This window comes from Orycteropus afer, unplaced genomic scaffold (assembly GCF_000298275.1).
Source record: "Orycteropus afer afer isolate SDZICR_OR568_19922 unplaced genomic scaffold, OryAfe1.0 scaffold00173, whole genome shotgun sequence".
NCBI classification, from domain to species: domain Eukaryota; kingdom Metazoa; phylum Chordata; class Mammalia; order Tubulidentata; family Orycteropodidae; genus Orycteropus; species Orycteropus afer.
Window position 1 is genome coordinate 989,751 of NW_006921760.1, and position 18,199 is coordinate 1,007,949.

At 39.8% G+C, this 18,199-nt stretch overlaps 1 protein-coding gene across 1 annotated transcript in view; it reads left to right on the forward strand.

The window, feature by feature from the left end:
- The window catches only part of ENPP2 (ectonucleotide pyrophosphatase/phosphodiesterase 2), a 95,824-nt gene that overhangs the window by 32,762 nt on the left and 44,863 nt on the right, over positions 1-18,199 (forward strand). Inside the window, exons 10-14 of the mRNA XM_042781790.1 lie at positions 4,502-4,567; positions 5,197-5,269; positions 9,636-9,791; positions 11,808-11,916; positions 15,068-15,193. Coding sequence (XP_042637724.1) covers positions 4,502-4,567; positions 5,197-5,269; positions 9,636-9,791; positions 11,808-11,916; positions 15,068-15,193 — 530 coding nt within the window. The remainder of the gene's footprint in view (positions 1-4,501; positions 4,568-5,196; positions 5,270-9,635; positions 9,792-11,807; positions 11,917-15,067; positions 15,194-18,199) is intronic.

Here is an 18,199-nt window from a genome sequence, read left to right on the forward strand (position 1 = left end):
GCAATTTCTTCTGCTCCACAACACATTTGGCTGGCAAAATGGAGAGGAGCCAGCAATATAATTAATACTTAGTCCAACCCTCACCCCCTGAAACGGCAAAGCTTCGTTGAAAAGGCACAGTGTTCTGGATTTGAATAGCAATTTTCTCCACCCATTTCAAACCATTTCTAAGAAGGTAGCTTTTGTGTGCTCCAAAGGTGTCTGTAATTTTGCTGTGCTTCTCAGAATTTTATCTCTATATCTGGGAAGAGACTTGGATTTCTCTCTCTCTTTTTTTTTTTTTTTTTGAAGTTTCTTATAATTTAAAAAAAGATAGTATTATACTTCCAGTTATTTAATGGAATATATAGCACATATAGTGCATTCTGAAAACATTTAAATTTGAAATCAGATTCAAACTATAGACCTAGACTTTGAAGGCCATTGTTTTGTAGTGTGGTGGTGTACTGCCATCTAGAATTATTCTTGCTTTTTAAATGATAGTCTTGCATTCCCAACTCATCCTCAGCTGATCCTCCATTACATTCTTTTATGTCAATTCATGTTCAAAGTCAGTAATTTCCATTATGTGTAAGTAAGTGTTTAGGTGGATTCTAATACCAGCTCTCCAGATTATTAGCTTGGTGACTTGGGCCAAGTGATTCAATCTCCCAATGAATCAGTGTTCTCATCCTTAAATGGGAAGAATGGTACCTACATACTAGAATATTGTGAAGATTAAATGAATGAATGTATTGAAAATATTTATGGGGGTATACTCAGTACACAGAACCATCCATAAATGGTATTTGTTTTCTTATTCATGCCATTTCTTTCAAAATTGACCAGACAATGTCTCTGTATATCCTAGACTATTTTTCTCCCCTTTGCCACTAAATACTTCATCTAATTCCCTCCATTTTCCAGTCTTTCTTTACCTCCCACATGCCTAATATGCTTGGGAAGAGTGATTGATGGTAGTTCAAATGGTTAAATGTGCCGCTGCCAAAAGGTTGGCAGTTCAAACTCAACCAACCATTGGCTCTGTGGCAGAAAGACCTAACAATCTGCTTCCATAGAGAATACAGCCAAGACAACTCAATGGAGAATTTCTGTTCTGTCACATGGAGCCACTATGAGTCAAAGTCAACTTGATGGCACCTGACAACAATATACTTTTACAACAATTTCTTCATCAATCATTGATGGGAAAGGCAATGACGTGAGCCCCATTTCTCTTTCCATTTGGAAGCGCACTTTTCCTTGGACTGATTTGTTTGTGTCTCTCTATATTGCATTTTAAACACTAGTGGCAAAGAGCTGCATGTTTTTGGTGTCTGAATTATTCCATAAAAATAGTCTAGAACTGCTAGGAAACTTAGAGATCACCTTGTCCACCTATTAGAGATAACAACACTGAAACCTAAAGAGGTGAAATGTGCCTCAGGCCATTGTTTTGGCTCTCCAGTGCCATTGTAACAAATCCCACAAATGGGTGTTTTTAATAAATAGGCATTTATTCTCTTATAGTTTAGGAGGCTGGAAGTCTGAGTTCAAAGGGCCAGGCTCTAAGGGCTGGGCAAAGCCCTCTTGACCTTGGGCTTCAGCTCTACGTCTTGTTCCTGGCCCACTGAAACTGGAGGCTTCTCTTAACTCAGGCAGCTGCTGGCTGTTGAGCCTGACAAATCCAAGATCAAAAAATAAAATGGCACAGCCCCAAGATTATTAAGCAACGGGACAGGTCATTAGTTAAACAGTTCCAAGATTAGCAGATAAAGTGGCAGGCTGCTGAATGAAGACTTGGCTACATGCAGGGTCCCACGTGTGTCAAAAAGATCAGAGACTTTTTCTCAGAGCTGTCATCTTATATACTGGAAGCCGACCACATCCTTAAGGCAGCTTATTCAGCTGTTTTGGTAGATTCTACCATGGAGCTGATTACCAATCTCATCATGGGGAGTAACTACATCTAGCTACCCAGCCACTCAAAACCAGGCCCAGCCAAGTTGACACATAACCTTAACTACCACAGCCATTTTTAGGACAGATCACCTCTGGGGTCTTAATCTTATGTTCTTACCATATTCTCAGCCCTGCCCAGAGATGATAATCACCTGCTTATCCTTCTAACCAGAAAGCTGGTGGTTCAAACCCACCAGCCGCTCCTTGGAAGTAAGATTGGGCAATCTACTTCCGTAGAGATAACCACTTCGGAAACCCAAGGAGAGGTAGCTGTCAGTCAAATCAACTCAATGACAGGGAGTTTGGTTTGTTTTAATCTTTCTAAGAAGAGAAGGGTGACTCCTCTGTAAAACTTTTTTAGTAGGAATATCTTGTATCTTTATTTTTTTAATCACAAAATTACCTTTAACCAATACTTAATGAACGAATTATCTCTGTAGATGAATCTGGTACATAATGATAAACACTAACATTTTTGTAAAGGCTTTTAATGTCATGCACCATTGTGTTATTATCTCTTAATCCTTACAACAATCTTATGAGATAACTACTAGTATTACCTTCATTTTAGAGAGGCACTGAAAGGTTAGGGAATGTGTCAAAGCCTCACAACAAGTGCATGTTGGACTCAGGATTCAAACCTAGGCACTTTGGTATCGTAGATGGTGCTTCCATTACCTACCCCCTAATGGTCAAATGCCCCATCTGATAAAGACTATAAAGGCATAGAGTTCTGAGCTGTACACAAATTCCATTCTATTAGCTTGTATTTTTCCACTGACATGAAGTGGGTTCATCAGAGTCTTATTTTTGTAACTTAATATCAGCTACTATAAAATAAAGCAGCTTTGAGGTACGTAGTGAAATAAACCAAAAAAAAAACACCAAAAAACCTCACTGCCATCGAGTCAGATCTGACTCATAGCGACCCCTCCTTGGGTTTCCGAGGTGGTATCACTATGGAAGTAGATTGTCCAACCTTCCTTCCGAGGAGTAGCTGGTGGATTTGAACCATAGTGAAATAAGGTAAGAGAAAAAGTCTACAGCATTTTTATTTTGTAAGTTAGGAAAGAATTCAAGATATGTAATTATTTTGTTCAGATGCAGAGGATTTCTAAGGCTGAAGAATTAAATACCTTAAGTGATTAACCTGGCTTTGTTATGCCTATTTCTAATTCAATTGTAGAATATAATAAACAGGTCACCTTTATTGAGTGGCATTTGAGTATGTTTAAATTAGGACCAATTTTACGTTAAACATGATTTTCCTGGCTGGTATGATAGTTCCAGATAGACAGGGAGTGAGAAGAATGACCAATTCCCCATCAATGTCAGACAGCTGGAGTTGCCAGGGTGTGGGTGGTGGTGGTGGTGATGGTGTGGTGGCAGAGGCTGCTTGATCAGAGCCCCTGCCAACTCCAGCCGTCTACAATGGTTCTGCAAATTTGTCTTCCCCCTCTTTCTTGTCCAAGTCCCACAAGACTTAGAGGTTAAACAACTTGCCTAACATACAGCAATACTTTTTACTACATAATTAAGCTGTGGGGTTAGTTTGAATCTTCAAGAACATGCCTCTAATTCCTGGTTCTGGGTGGGGGTGTCTTGGAGGTAGAGCAGAAAAGAATGTTGTGTTCTTTGTTAGGAAAGAATAAGTGAATTTCTCTAGAAGTAAAAACATCACTCAGCTTTTGAGCATCTTAACAGAATAGTCCAGGATGCAGTAATATCATGCTAACCCAGAGCTTTTAAAGCCGGTGCCAGATTTAGGCTAATTCAACTTCATCAGAGGAATGAGACTTCAACAAAAGTTGTTGTGGATGAAGATTATAGCCTTTTTGCCAGGTCTCATAATTATATGTGCCCATTGATAGATTTTTATAGAGCTGCAAGAGAATTTCAAGAATACCTTCTTTAGCCCCTTATTTTTTAGAGAAAGAACTTACATTTCAGGTTAAATAATTTTCCTAAAGTCATATAGCTAATTAGAAACACAGCCATAACTAATTCAATTAAATAATTAAAAATAAGAAGGTTTGCACTGCCCTGGGCACTGACTGATCTCATATAATCCCTCTAGCAAAACTGTGCAGTGTGCTTTGCTAGTCTAGTCTCTTTATTTCATTGATGAGTAAAGTGATGTTGTGAAGGTCAACAAGCCTGGAGTCACACGGCCAGCAGGTAGTGGACTGGGGATTAAGTACTGGTCAATCTGTGGCCAAGTGCATGGTTTCACCCACTAAACTGCAGTGGTTCTGAGCCCACGGTCCTTCCTGCCACATCCAGCTGCTTGTAGTGGACTCAGAGCAGCAAGACAGGCTCATCATTTTGTCTCTGAATCAGAGTTTCCAGTCTCATTTCTGTGGCAGAAGTTGAGCAATGTAATATGTTGCAAATGGAAATGGAAGTTTAAATGCTAAAGAGGGCCTTTGACTTACGACGAAGTGAAAACAGATTGTGGGAAGCCAAGTGCACTTGGCCTGTGTGCAAGAGCTGGCTCTCATCTGCTGGGGTTGGTGGACATGCAACTTAACAACATACTGCGCTTGTTATTACCCTACAGTGTCATCCCTCACGAGCGGAGAATATTAACCATCCTGCAGTGGCTGACCCTGCCAGATGACGAGAGGTACTGGTTTCCCTCTCCACCTCTCCCTCTGCTCCCCTCAGTAAATTTCCATCTTAGGTTAGAATTGGGTGACAAATTAGATGGTCTGTGAAATAGAACCACAGCCAAGGTTTGGTATTGTTAAAAGTTTTATGGTTCTTAGCATGAAGCTTCCCCAAGAAGGCTACAATGAACTTTGGTTATTGAGGACCATTTAATTGCATGGATTACTGGAGCTATTAATCCTGGCCAGGATGTCAGCATTTAAGGGAGTTCTGGGCTTTGATAAGTGAACCAGCAGCATCCTGAGAATTAGGGAAACACAGAGACTGACTTTCACCTTCAGGGAGTCTTTCTTTCGGGCTTCAGATTGACAGTCCCACGTGAATCACCACTGGGCTGGGTTCCATTATCATGGGGATCAAAGACCCAGCACACTTTGATATTTTCTTTTGTCATTTTTGATTCAATCAGTTACCCTGGTGGGGGTAGGAAAAAAAAGAGGAATTTTCCATTGAACAAAAACCATGGTTGGCAGGTTAATTAACTTCGAGAGGATTTTTTTTTTTTTTTTTAAATTGTGTAGGGATGGTTGATGTTCTTTGTTATGTGTGGTTTTGGACAGATTCTGAACTCTGATTTCCCCCCAGGCCTTCAGTCTATGCCTTCTATTCGGAACAACCTGATTTCGCTGGACACAAATACGGCCCCTTTGGCTCTGAGGTTAGTAGCTTCTCATCTGCCTGAGGAGAACCTGTGTTTCCGGGCTACCTGAACTACTGACCTTATTTCATGATTTGCACAGTCTACAAGGTTTATTCAGTCAGTAATTAGAACACTAAGAACATTTGAAAAACCAGAAACATGCCTATTTCTCTTACAGGCACTTGATTTCAGATTGAATTGATATTTAAACATATCTTAAACTTGGGATTAATGGGAAATGAAATGTAGGCTTGCCCTGTGGGCTCAGTCATAAGGTGAAAGGTCAGGAAAGTTTGGCTTTTGTCATCCTTGGTAGGGGGTAGGAATCTGGAGGTGAAACCTGCAATAGTGAACATTGTCCTTGAATTTCAGGTCCCTTAAAATGATTATGAAGTTCCAAGGGTAGGTCAGCGAAGCAGCCCCTAAATAGCCTTAGCTATTAGCAAGTACAGTCAACTTCTCATGTGTTGAAAGTGTTGGACACTTTCATTTAATAAATTTTGACACATGTCTACACCTGAGAAACCATAAACACAATCAAGAGTGTGAACATGTTCATCACTCCTCAAAGTGAAATTAATTTTTAATTGAGAGGAATACACATTTAATAGGTCTATTTAACTGAGCAGTGTGAATCAACACCCAGGAATCTTAGCAGAAGACAACCTGTATGTAAGGCTGAATCCAGTACAATTTCCAATTTAGAATGACTGTGTGGGTTTTTTTTTTAAAACAAAAAACAAAAAACAAAAAAACCCATGTTCTTTTCCACCACAGAGATGCAAATCTTTCTGAAATTTCAGCATAAATCATTTGAAAATATTAAAGTTTAGTGAATATAAACCTTTTTAATATTTTAAAGGGTTTTCACTTAACAGATGATGAGGTATACTTGGTTGTGGATGAGATATTATTTTAAAAGTCTTTGCTGATGGAATCACCAATTTTCTAACAGTCTCTGACAATGTATTGACTGTAATTAAGTTCACTGTGTTCTGCATAAGGATGAGTTGGAGATGCAGATAAGTGTATCTTGGCTTAAATATTCTTAAGCAAAACACAGAGTGTCTAAACAAAGATCATAAATGCCAAGGAGCCACATGTATTTCTGAATGCTTCAACATGGTGTAAAAAGAACCAGTTCTGTGGTGATTGTTTTTAAGCACTAGAAACTAATGGTTACATGAAACGGTTCTTGGTTTGACTTAAATCATTGAAGTGATTTAAGTCTAGTGCTCTTTTTCCTATCTCTTTGATGTTTAAGTAGTGTTGCCATGATTATGAAACACAAATGATAACATGAGATAAACATCTGTATGCACAAAACACAAGTCTTAATTGCCAAGAAAGAAAACCAGAACAAGAAGGAATGAGATTAATTGAGATTAATCTAACATGAACAAAAGAAACACATTTTATTAAAAGATTAAACAAAAAGCAGCTAAGCAGTTCCATGTGCACTATTTAAAGGTTTAAGTTTACTTGGATAACAATATCCCTTAAAAGACCCTGTGATGTAGACAACAAGAGATTGCTATAGTCATTCTTGTAAAAGAAAGAGGCTGCTATTTGGAGAGGTTTGGGACTGTTCAAGTCATGTGGGTGGTAAGTAGTAGAACTTGGAGACAGAGCCTCAGACCTTGGGACTCCCAGGCCAGGGTTCTTCCCTTGGAACCATTTTACCCTTCTCTAGTCCAGATGACAAAGCAAGTAGTCAGCTAATACATATGTTCAAATTACACCAAACATTTTTCTTTATGTCAAAATTTATTTTAACAATACAAATATGGTCTTCATTTCCTTAAGAGTTATATGACTTAATAATACATGATCTTTCTCCAGGCAGTATCTTTGTATTTCAATTTGTGTAATTTAGTTACAATGATGGATGTGAGTTTAATGAAGAAATGAACTAAAAGTTTTTTCTTTAAGTACTGGATAATGGGTAACTGAAGCATGGTTCTGTGCCCAAGGTTGCTTGTAAATATGCAGACAGGGATTTTTCCTATAATATTTTTAAATAAAAAATTGGAAATACTCATGCACTGTGTTTTTCAGTATCACTACTTATTGCAGGAGGGATATTCTTCAGTATTCATGGGATAGGACACTCTTGATTAGACATCACCGATGATGGTAACCTGGTCATTTTTTTCACATAAGACAAGGAATATTTTCAGGTTTCAATCTTGTGCACTAGATTCTAGAAATCTTATTTTAATGAAAAGAAAACTGAAAGAGTTTACACTTCTAAAACACAAAACCAAAGCACATTGACAAAAATCTCTCTTCTGTCATAGACTAATTAGTTTATGTAATGCTATATACGTGTGTTGTGTATATAAAGATTATACAAACTGAAAGAATATTTTTTTTTTTGTTTGAAATCAGAAATGCATTGTCTTTTATGTATAACAAGAAAGTTCCTGTGTTTGAAATTGAATTGAAATGATTCTGTCTAGCAAAATGCTGTGGACTGCAAGAAGAATCCTGTTGACATTGATGCTTTATTCATTCAATATTTGAGTGCAGTTTTTAAGACTATTCTCAAAGCCTATTAAATGAGATGGCCAAACTTTGAGCCAATAGCTTCAAGAAATGACGTATTGCTCCTGGTTTCATAGTGTAATGGTGAATGTTCCTGAATATGCTTGCTTTTGATTATTGGCGCAATCTTTTGACCTTCTGTGCTTTCTCTGTGACCCCTTGTTCGGCTGCTCTTCCAGGCCTAGAGGCAGAGCTTTGGCTGGCTAGTTCCTACCTTCAGATGGCAAAGTATCCTTCTGAAGAGCAGGGAAATTTGCCCCTCTGCCTCTCCATCCTCTTCATAACCCCAGGCTAAATCCCCCAAGTCAGGCTAAAGTATGGCTGGTCCATGAGATCTCAGCTTTCATCTACCTCTAACATTCGAAGGAAGAAATACATGCAGTATAATCATTGGATGAAAACTCATCTTGCTAAACCCTGTTTTCTTGCTGCTCCTCTAACCCACTGCCATTGGAAGGACTCACCTTTGGAGTCTTCGGAATGTTGAGGTCTCTTGCAAGTGGTCTTGATGGGCTGATTTGAGTGCTAGCGGAATGTATTCGGTGACCATGAACTGGGAAACCCTCTTTTTCCTTTTGCTGCTCTTGTCATGGAGATTTGCCTAAAGCTAGAAGCCATAAAAAAACAAAAACAAAAACAAAACTAGAGTCTATGGCCTATGTCTTTTAACTGCTCTGTGGAAAGTCAGGATGGGACAGAAACCGAAGTGCCTTTGCAGTCGCTTTGCCTTTTGGGACAGTGAGGTCGCATGGCACATAGCCTCCGTCTCGGATACACTAACACTGTTCCTCCCCTGCCCTTCCTGCACCCGAATGACCCTCTGAACAGTTGAGACAAGTCAGCTAGGCAGACAGCAGAGCTTGCAGCTTTAATTCACCTTTGCACCATCAGCAAATCAGGGGCCTGCATTTAGAAGTCCCAAAAGATTAGCTCCCTTACTCAGTTTATGTGTCAGCCTTTATTGGTCTCTAGATTGAAAAAAAAAAAAAAAAAAAGCATAACATCACCACCACTCCTGCAAACTGGGGTTCTGATAAAAAGAATATAAGTAGACTCTTGACAGGTATACCAAAGATGAAGCGATCTTGATGACTTTATAATGTTTATCTAATTTTAATACAGAATTTTGAAAAGACAGTTGTACTTGTGGTTATTCCTTGGCTTCAACTTCCTCTGTACTGGAAGCCTAAATTGTTGGTGAGAAGCTTTCTCTGCTGCTGAAAGTCCTGATTTGTGAGGTACATTCATGATTAAGGAGGAATGCTTATAATGATGCTTCACTCCATCTTTGGCTTTTAATTTTGTTCCTGATACTTGCCAACAAAGGTGACAGTTGCTTTGACATACTTGGTGGTGTGAACAGATAACTTGTCAGATTCTGAAGTGGAACCACCTACATGAACCCCGTTGTCACCTTGAAATGGCCAAATGAGTAGTATTCTGGTTCAGTTTTAAGGTCGGGCTTTGTAAGTGGAGAACGTTCCAAAACCAAGGAGCAGTCTCTCCATGATGCAGGAGTTATGGAGTACAGAGATGGTCCATGGCACCTTTAGATACACCCATGAGTAGGCTTCTTAGCCAACAAGAGACTGGGTTCTTGTAAATTAAATTCTTGCTCTCAGTGAAGAAGCTGTGATTGCATCATCAAGAACAATTTAGGAAGCTTATCTCTATCGAGTTCCCTGAATCATCCTTTACACCAACTTTTCTCACTTAAGGAGTCTTAGTTTCTCTGACTAAGACTCTGCTGACCCCAACTGGCAAAGTGTGAGCTTTATTATCTGACACAGAGGGACAGACGACTTCTGAGTCCAGACATCTCTATCCGCCAGTACAGGAGAGTAGTTATGACTCACCTCTTACTCCGGCTAAGAGACCTAAGAGGAAAGTTGCCCCTAAGAGGAGACAGGAAAGACCAGTTGCTCCTCCAAAGAAAAGAAGAAGGAAGTTACATAGGATGGACCATTGTGCTGCGGAAGCTCGTCAGGACAAAGTAAGTTTATCTATTGTTCCAAAGCTTTGCGGCGGGCAGGCCTGAGCTGATGGTATTCTTCAGTTCTTGGTTTGAAAATCTGCTGAGAAAGTTTTAGAAAAACTCAGGTGCATCGTCCTTGGCTTTGAGTCTAGAAGAATCTGGCACTTCAGAGATTAATGATGTGAAGACTTCCTGAACTCTCAGCAAGACACAAAAGGGGCCTTTTCCTTTCTCTAGATTTGTTGTCCTACAACTAGTATTATCATTTAGGCTTGAGTAACTGTTAACAAGGCTACTGGTTTTGCTTGCATTTATTCATGGAATTAGCCATGATCGTATGTAAGCCCAAGTCTTGAAAACTATCCAACAAGGTAGCAGAAAGAGTCCTTAAAGACACTCTAGAATAGAACTTGTTAGGGAATTGATTTAAATTAGTAGTCTGTACCTTAAGAGATCGAAAAGTTCTTAGATTACAGACAAGAGAATAGCTGAGAGCAAGAAAGAAAAATAATGGTCAGAAAACATTGTGTGTTTTTTCTGCTCATAGTGATATGAGTAATATCTTTCCTTTCTAGTACATCCAGGACAACCTATGTTGTTACTTTTCCTGAAACCTCCAAATACTTCTGAGGCAGCATCTCATTTATGATTGTCTGAACTGATTACTAAGAAGCATATACTGGATGTTATCTGAGTTGTCCTGAGGAAAGCAGAGGATATCTTTGCCAAGTAGCGACATATGTTGTGCACTTGGTACTCCTTTGCCTGGCCAAAAATCTTAGAGGAGACCATGGTTTTCTCAGAACTAAATGTTACTTAGCCCCACATCTGTTAGTCCATTCAGATTATACTGCACATATTATCCTAAACTTTCTATTGTGACTTAATAGTTGGGGCAGTGCTTGAAATACTGGCTAGTCTTGAAAAAAAAAAGTTTGCACCTGATTTCACTGATGAAATATATGAGGAAAGGTTTTGATTCATCTGAGAAGATACTAATGGAAGATAATACTATGTTTGAGTAAATGTGTCTGAAATCCCATCTGTTCTCATCTCGGTCATCTTGGGTGTGTGTTCATAGTTATAGCTAGGTTGTAAAATTCATCTACAGTACTGTCAAGTATTTATGTGTCTGATGAGATCTTTCTTGAAAATCTTTCCATTGCGTAGTTTGAGATGAGGGTGAGAGGGAAGCCTACATGCACGTGATTAGAAACTTCCATTTGGAGCAAGAAAATGAGATGAGTGAGTGATTATGTTTCTGAGGCTTTGGAGATATTCTTCAGAGAACTGGGTTTTATTTCTTTGTTAGTCTAAGTAAGAAACCTTCTAGAACAAATTCAGTGGCTCACTTCTTTAAGTTAGAGTTCTTGTAGATTCCTATTTCACTCAAAATTACCTTTAGAGGAGCTAATTTCAGAAGCAGTGGCTTCTTTCTTGGAGAATAGGTTCTTCTGTTAAGAATCCATTGCTCTCAGACATGGATGTCTGATGGTTCTTTGGTACCTTTGATGGGTCCCGTTGCGTTAATGATGTCCTATGTCAGCATCCTGTGGAAGGTCACCATGTCATCCCCAGAGCTGCTTGACTTTTGTAGCCTCCATCATCTCACCATGGTTCAGATCTTCATGTGATTTCACCTCGGGAACAATAGGCTTCAATTATATGATTTTCTGTTAATCTCAACATTCTTCTATTTAAAGAACATCATTATCTTTCAGAAAGGCCATTTTCTCTTCGAAAAAAATACATCCCCTAGTAATATTTAGGATATTTTTATATAAAAAAAACTTTGGAGAGATTTTAGTTCTCCTGAAAGAATACAAATATAAAGTGTTCAAAGCAGATTTCTGTTAAGAGTGGCAGGCACATTTCCCCAGACTAAGCTTTGCCTCTGGGCCTGAAGTTTTCTTTTTCTTTTTTTTTCCCCCCAGAATGTTCTAGGGATAGAAGACTTATGAGAAACTGAAAAGGAAAAACAAACAAACAAACAAAAAAAAACAGCTATATGGACTAACTTACTCCTTTTTCCAGATGACAAATCCTCTGAGGGAAATTGACAAAATCGTGGGGCAATTAATGGATGGACTGAAACAATTAAAGCTGCATCGCTGTGTAAACGTCATCTTTGTTGGAGATCATGGTAAAGCTTTGTTTCCTCTTTGCTGGTAAAATAGATCCATCAGTAGTGTTTTCAGAGGGTTGAGGAAAGGAACCCTGGCTCTTGGAACCCCAGGTTGTCTCCTTCACATCCTTCTTCCTTTTTTCAGGGTGAGAAAAGAAGTCATCAGGCTGCAACTCAAAAGTATGTCCTGAGAGGACCCAGGGTTCATTTTGAGTGAAAGCAGGACTTCCTGCGTCTTCATTTTCTTTCCAGGAAAGGCTGCAATACAAGAATCTGTCTGTCTCTAATTAAAGTGTTGCAGACATTCGTTATGATGTCGATGGCTTCCCAATGAATCTGACACATCAGGTGATAATAGGACTTCTTGGCCAGACATATCCTCAAAGATGTGACTAAAAAAGTAAATCTAAACATAAGGAGACAGATGTGTAGGATTCTTGACCAAGAAGTAATATATAAATAAAATGGTTTCCTTGCCTTTACTGAAGGAACTTAAGGCCCAGACCACAGGGCCCTACTGCAGGAAAGAAGCAGTTGCTATTGTATGCTGTCAATTCAATTCCGACTCGTAGTTTCTCTAGATCAATTTATAAACCTTCATGACCCCTTTTGTTGAGGTGATCAAGAGCATTGTGAACATTGTACAATTACAGAGCTGGAGCAGGGACCATTTGAGAGCATTCTTATTTCATGGGAATGGGGACTGAGTTCCAGAGAAGGCCTCCTGCACTCTAGAGCTCTCACACTGAAATAGGGACCCTGGGCTGCTGGGCTGCTGGCTTCTAGCAGCAGGCTTGGGAGAGCGAAATTGGTTAGCTGTTTGGGTGTGAACTGTGGCAGTTCTCTTAAGAGCAGCAGGCAAATCTCGCTAGTTAAAGTTCGGCTTCTAGGCCTGAAGTTTTCTTTGTAGAATATTCTAGAGGTAGAAGATCCATGAGAAACTGAAGAGGAATAAACCCCTGGTGACCAACTTGCTCTTTCTTGGGAAATAAATGCTGACCCTTTGCAAATCATGCTCATGAGTTTGGCTTCGTGGAAAGCTGCAGACAGGACAGTGAATTTGGAGCAGGTGATATAGATGACTCTATTTAGGTCATCCAGAGGTGTCGAGAACATTTGATCACATGCTGGAGCCTGATGTTTAAAAAGCAGATGGGTCTCAAGGAGCCCTATGCTGGACCATGTAGAGGCCACTGATTGGTTGAAACCTTGTCTTGTCAGTGTGCAGGCTTCTGAGATGAGTGTGGCCTTCTGGTTTTGGGACAACCCAATGTCTCCTTCCTAAAAGGCAGCTTTTGCCTGGTGTTTCAGAGCTGGGCAAGGGAGTTCCAATCACACCGAGCCTTTTAAGAGCTGTGTGACACCATGGATTGTATTTCTTTTTTTTGCTGAGGTTTTGAAAGTGAAAAGACAGGATGTGTAACGCTTGTGCTATGTTAGGGTCTCTCTGTGTCTCTCTCTTCCCTTTCTTCATTCCAATTGGAAGAAAGAAAAACTGTCAGATGTGGCATCCCAGAAAGTGATGATTTGAATTTTACCAGATCCAGACTTTTCTGGGTTATATTTGTTTATTCTAAAACCTTAGCGTGTCCTTTTCCAGAGTCATTAGTTTTCCCCTTGTAGAGAAGGTCTGTGGCATGAGATTTCGCAGAGCAACATGTCAATGTTCATGCTGTTGTTATGAGTTGCCGTCAGGTTGATCCCCACTCATGGTGCCCCGTGGGTGTAGAGTGGACTTGTGTTCAGTAGGGCTATCAGAGCTGTGACCTTTTGGATGGAGATCTCTGGGCCCTTCTTCTGAGGTGCCTCTGGGTGGGTTCAAACTGCCAACCTTTCTGCTAGTAGTGGAGCACTTAACTTTTTGCACCACCCAGGGACTCCTTAATCTTTCACAGTTCTACGTCAACTTGAATGACAACAAAGGTCATGATCAGCTTCCATTATCTATGATTCTAATAAGATTAAGATTTTTGTTTTTCAACCTCGATCAAGCAATTGTCCTTGGGGAAGGCAAGAAACAAATCTTGGAGGGGGGAGGAATATTTGTTGGTTGACAAAACTCTCTGGTGGTGCAGTGGTTAAAGTGCTTGGTGCTAACTAATAGGTAGGTGGTTGGAACTCACCAGCTGCTCAGTGGGAGGAAAATGCTGCAGTCTGCTTCCATAAGGATTTAAAGCCTTGGAAACCATATGTGGCAGTTCTACTCCATAGAATTGCTAGGAGTCAGAACTGACTCCACAGCAGTGGGTAAACCCCTTTTTGAGTTCTGGTTGCTAGCTTTCAATTCTCACTAATTACATTGTTTATGACTTGTTTTCAGGGTTATTCTGTTTTTCAGTTTGGATGGTCATTGGGGTTGACATTTTCTTTCTCATCTCTTGTTGCCAATGTTGTTTTGTCAGTAACATCCAAGGCCACCGGTGGAGACAGAGTAAGGACTAGTGATTATGTACTCAAGAGAGGAGATATATTAGAGAGCTGGAAAATGACATCTTGCAAAAGAGGCACAGAACTGTCCATCCCAGTCATTTACACTCTTCCAGCTGGAAGAGTTTGAAACAACCTGGGATTTTCTTTGGTAATGAATAGATCTTTTTCATAATTACTGTGTAAATAGATTTTTTTTTTTTTTTTAATTTTAAGATCATGGTTACTTCCTTTGTCTTGGCCATTCTTGCTCAATGACTTAAAATGTTAAGTGAGAGTTTGCATTTTCAAGCTTCTCAAGCTTACAAGATGATGTGGCTAAGTCATATCCCAAATCACAAATTCTGTTGGAAGAATCATATAAAGAATCATAAACATTTTAAAGTCAAGTTAAAACCCACTGCCATTGAGTTGATTCTGACTCATACCGACAGAGTAGAACTGCCTCATAGGGTTTCCAAGGCTGTAAATCTTTATGGAAGCAGACTGCCTTGTCTTTCTCCTACAGAGTGGCTGGTGAGTTTGAACTGTTGACCTTTTGGTTAGCAGCAGAATGCATTAACCACTGTGCTACCAGAGCTCCTTAAGTCACGTTAAGAAATCTCACAAAAGAAGGCATCTCCCATGAAGTTGTGAAATAAGATGAAAGCGGTACCTGGATATTATCTTTAGTGTCTATGCTATGATTTTACTTTTAAGATCATTTTTAAGTGTTTTTAACCTGTGTTTTTTCTCCCCACAGGTATGGAAGATGTCACATGTGATAGAACTGAGTTCTTGAGCAATTACCTAACTAATGTGGATGATGTTATTTTAGTGCCTGGATCTCTTGGAAGAATTCGATCCAAGTTTAGCAATAATCCTAAATGTAAGTTAATTTTTAAAATACCAAGTTACTAGAGTGGTAATATAGTGGATTAGGTAAGGGCTTGGTCTCTGAAACTGGAATAAACTAAAACCAAACCCACTGCCATGAGTTGATTCTAACTAATAGTGACCCTGTAGGACAGAGTAGGTGCTCTGGTGGCACAGTGCCTAAGGCATTTGACTGCTAATCAGAAGGTTGGCAGTTCAAACCCACCAGCCACTCCACAGAAGAAAGATGGAGCAGTCTACTTCTGTAAAGATTTACCACCTTGGAAACCCAGTGGGGGTCACTGTGAATCAGAATCGACTCAATGGCAGTGAGTTTAAGGACAGAGAACTGCCACAGGTTTCCAAGGCTTTAAGTCTTTATGGAAGCAGACTGCCTCATCTTTATCCCACGGAGGAGTTAGTGGGTGTGAACCACCCACCTTTTGCCACAACCCAGTGCTATAACCACAGCACCACCAGGATGCTTGACTATAAATCCTAGCTCCATTACTTCTTTGTTAAGCAACTTAAGTCATTTAAACCTTCTAAACCTCAGATTTTTTTTTCATCTGACAAATGGGCATGGTAAGTGTTGTGAAAATTAATCGATATATTCATATCACTAAGAATCTATCTGGCACACAATAGCATTACGTAAGTATTTGCTATTGTTTTTATCATGTTGAAATGTATTCATTTCTAACCCTAAACCGTTGCTTACAAGAGAAGAACTTTTCAACAAGAGATTCAGAGCCCATCAGCTGTCCTCGACAGCTTGACAGAACCACAGTTGGACCCTGAAGGTTCCTTAGGAGCCTCATCAAAGGAGGTTCTTCATTTTTGTAAAAGTGATTGGCAGAACCCAGGGGGTAGAAATATTAAGCCTTGGGAAGGGACAACTGTTTGGAAAGATTAGAACTGAAATAAACAGGAGTAACATTGTCACTTATACTTTATACATTCAGGTTATGATATGCCACTGACAGGAGCTTCAGTTTGTAAACTAAGATGTTTTATGTGCTGCCTGTCTAGGTTTTAAGAACACCATATTTTTATTGGAGAACTATGGCATCTTGGGGGTGGGGGCGTGGTGAAACCAACATCTTCTAGTACTTTTAGCCTTGGGAATAGGAAGCCATTGGCACTAAGCTTAAATTTTTCCCCAAATTATATTCCTGAGTCAATGCAAATGGGAAATGTGCCAAGGTCAGCTCTAGGCAACATTGTGACATCAACAAAGCACAGGTATTTCTGCTTCTCTTGTCCTCAGTGTTCTCTCTTCTCTGCTCGCTTGAGACATAGCCCTGCCAGCACCCTAGACTGGATGCACGTCACTAGGGAATCTCTTGGTTTTAGCATTTACTAATGCAAGAAAGGTTTTGTTTATTTTGACAGGCATTCGGACATCAGTAAATATGATGGTGAGGTGGTTTTACTGGGAGAAAAATACCCTGTGGCCAACGAAATAATAGCTATCAGTAACAGAATGTTTTGTACTTTAAAAACACTTTCCTATACTTGACTGCTAACCAGGAGGCTGGCGGTTTAAACCCACCGGACAGTCTTCAGAAGGAAGGTTGGGCAGTCTACTTCCGTAGTGATACTGCCTCAGAAACCTAAGGAGGGGTCACTATGAGTCAGGGCTGACTCGATGGCACATAACAACAACAACAACAGCAATGTATATGATTTCATTTTGTGAGAGACAGTAGAGTAGGATATAGACCATGGTGGCAGAATGCCTAGGTTCAAATTCTAGCTCTGCCAGATGCTCACTCTGACCTTGGGCAAATTACTTAATCTCTCTGTGCTTCAGTTTCCTCATCTGTAAAATAACATTGCTGGAAGATTAAGTGAGAGGTTTTATATGTGTGCATGTGTGTTGTCGTTCTTGTTTGGTGCTGTCGAGTCAGTTTCAACTCATAGTGACAGAATGAAACACTGCCCAGTCCTGCACCATCTTACAATTGTTGCAATGCTTAAGCCCATCATTGTAGCCACTGTGTCAATCCTTCTTATTGAGGGTCTTCCTCTGTTCTGCTGACACTCCACTTTACTCAGCATGATATCCTTCTCTAGGGACTGGTCCCTTTTCACAACATGACCAAAGTATGAGAGATGAAGACTGACCATTTTCTCTTCTAAGGAGCATTCTGGCTGTACTTCCTCTAAGACAGATTTATTCGCTCCTCTAGCAGTCCATGGTATATTCAATATTCTTTGCTAGCACCACAGTTCAAATGCATCATTTCTTCTGTGCTCTTCCTTATTCATTGTCCAGCTCTCACATGCATGTGATGCAATGGAAAATACCATGGCTTGGATCAGGCACACCTTAGTCTTCAAAGTGGCATCTTTGCTCTTAAACACTTTAAAGAGATCTTTTGCCACACATTTTCCCAGTGCAAAACATCATTCAATTTCTTGACTGTTGCTTCCTTGGGTGTTGATTGTGGATCCAAGTAAAATCAATTCCTTGATACCTTCAATCTTTTCTCAGTTTATCCTGATGTTGCTTATTGATATACTTGTGAGGATTTTTGTTTTCTTTATGTTGAGGTGTAATCTATACTGATGACTGTAGTCTTTGATCTTCATCAGTAAGTGCTTCAAGTCTTCTTCACTTTCAGCAAGCAAGGTTGTGTTATCTGCATATATTAATCCTGATGCCATGTTCTTCACATAGTACAGCTTCTGGATTATTTGTGCAGCACACAGATTGAATAAGTATGGTGAAAGGATACAACCCTGATGCACACCTTTCCTGATTTTAAACTACACAATATCCCCTTGTTCTGTATGAATGACTGCTTCTTGGTCTATATACAAGTTCCTCATGAGCACGATAAAGTGTTGTGGAATTCCCGTTCTTTATATGTGTATATGCATATATATAAGGAGCTCTGGTAGCATAGTGCCTAAGGCACTTGACTGCTAACCAGAAGACTGGTGGTTCAAAACCACCAGCCACTCCTTGGAAGGAAGATGGGGCAATCTACTTCTGTAGTGATACTGCCTC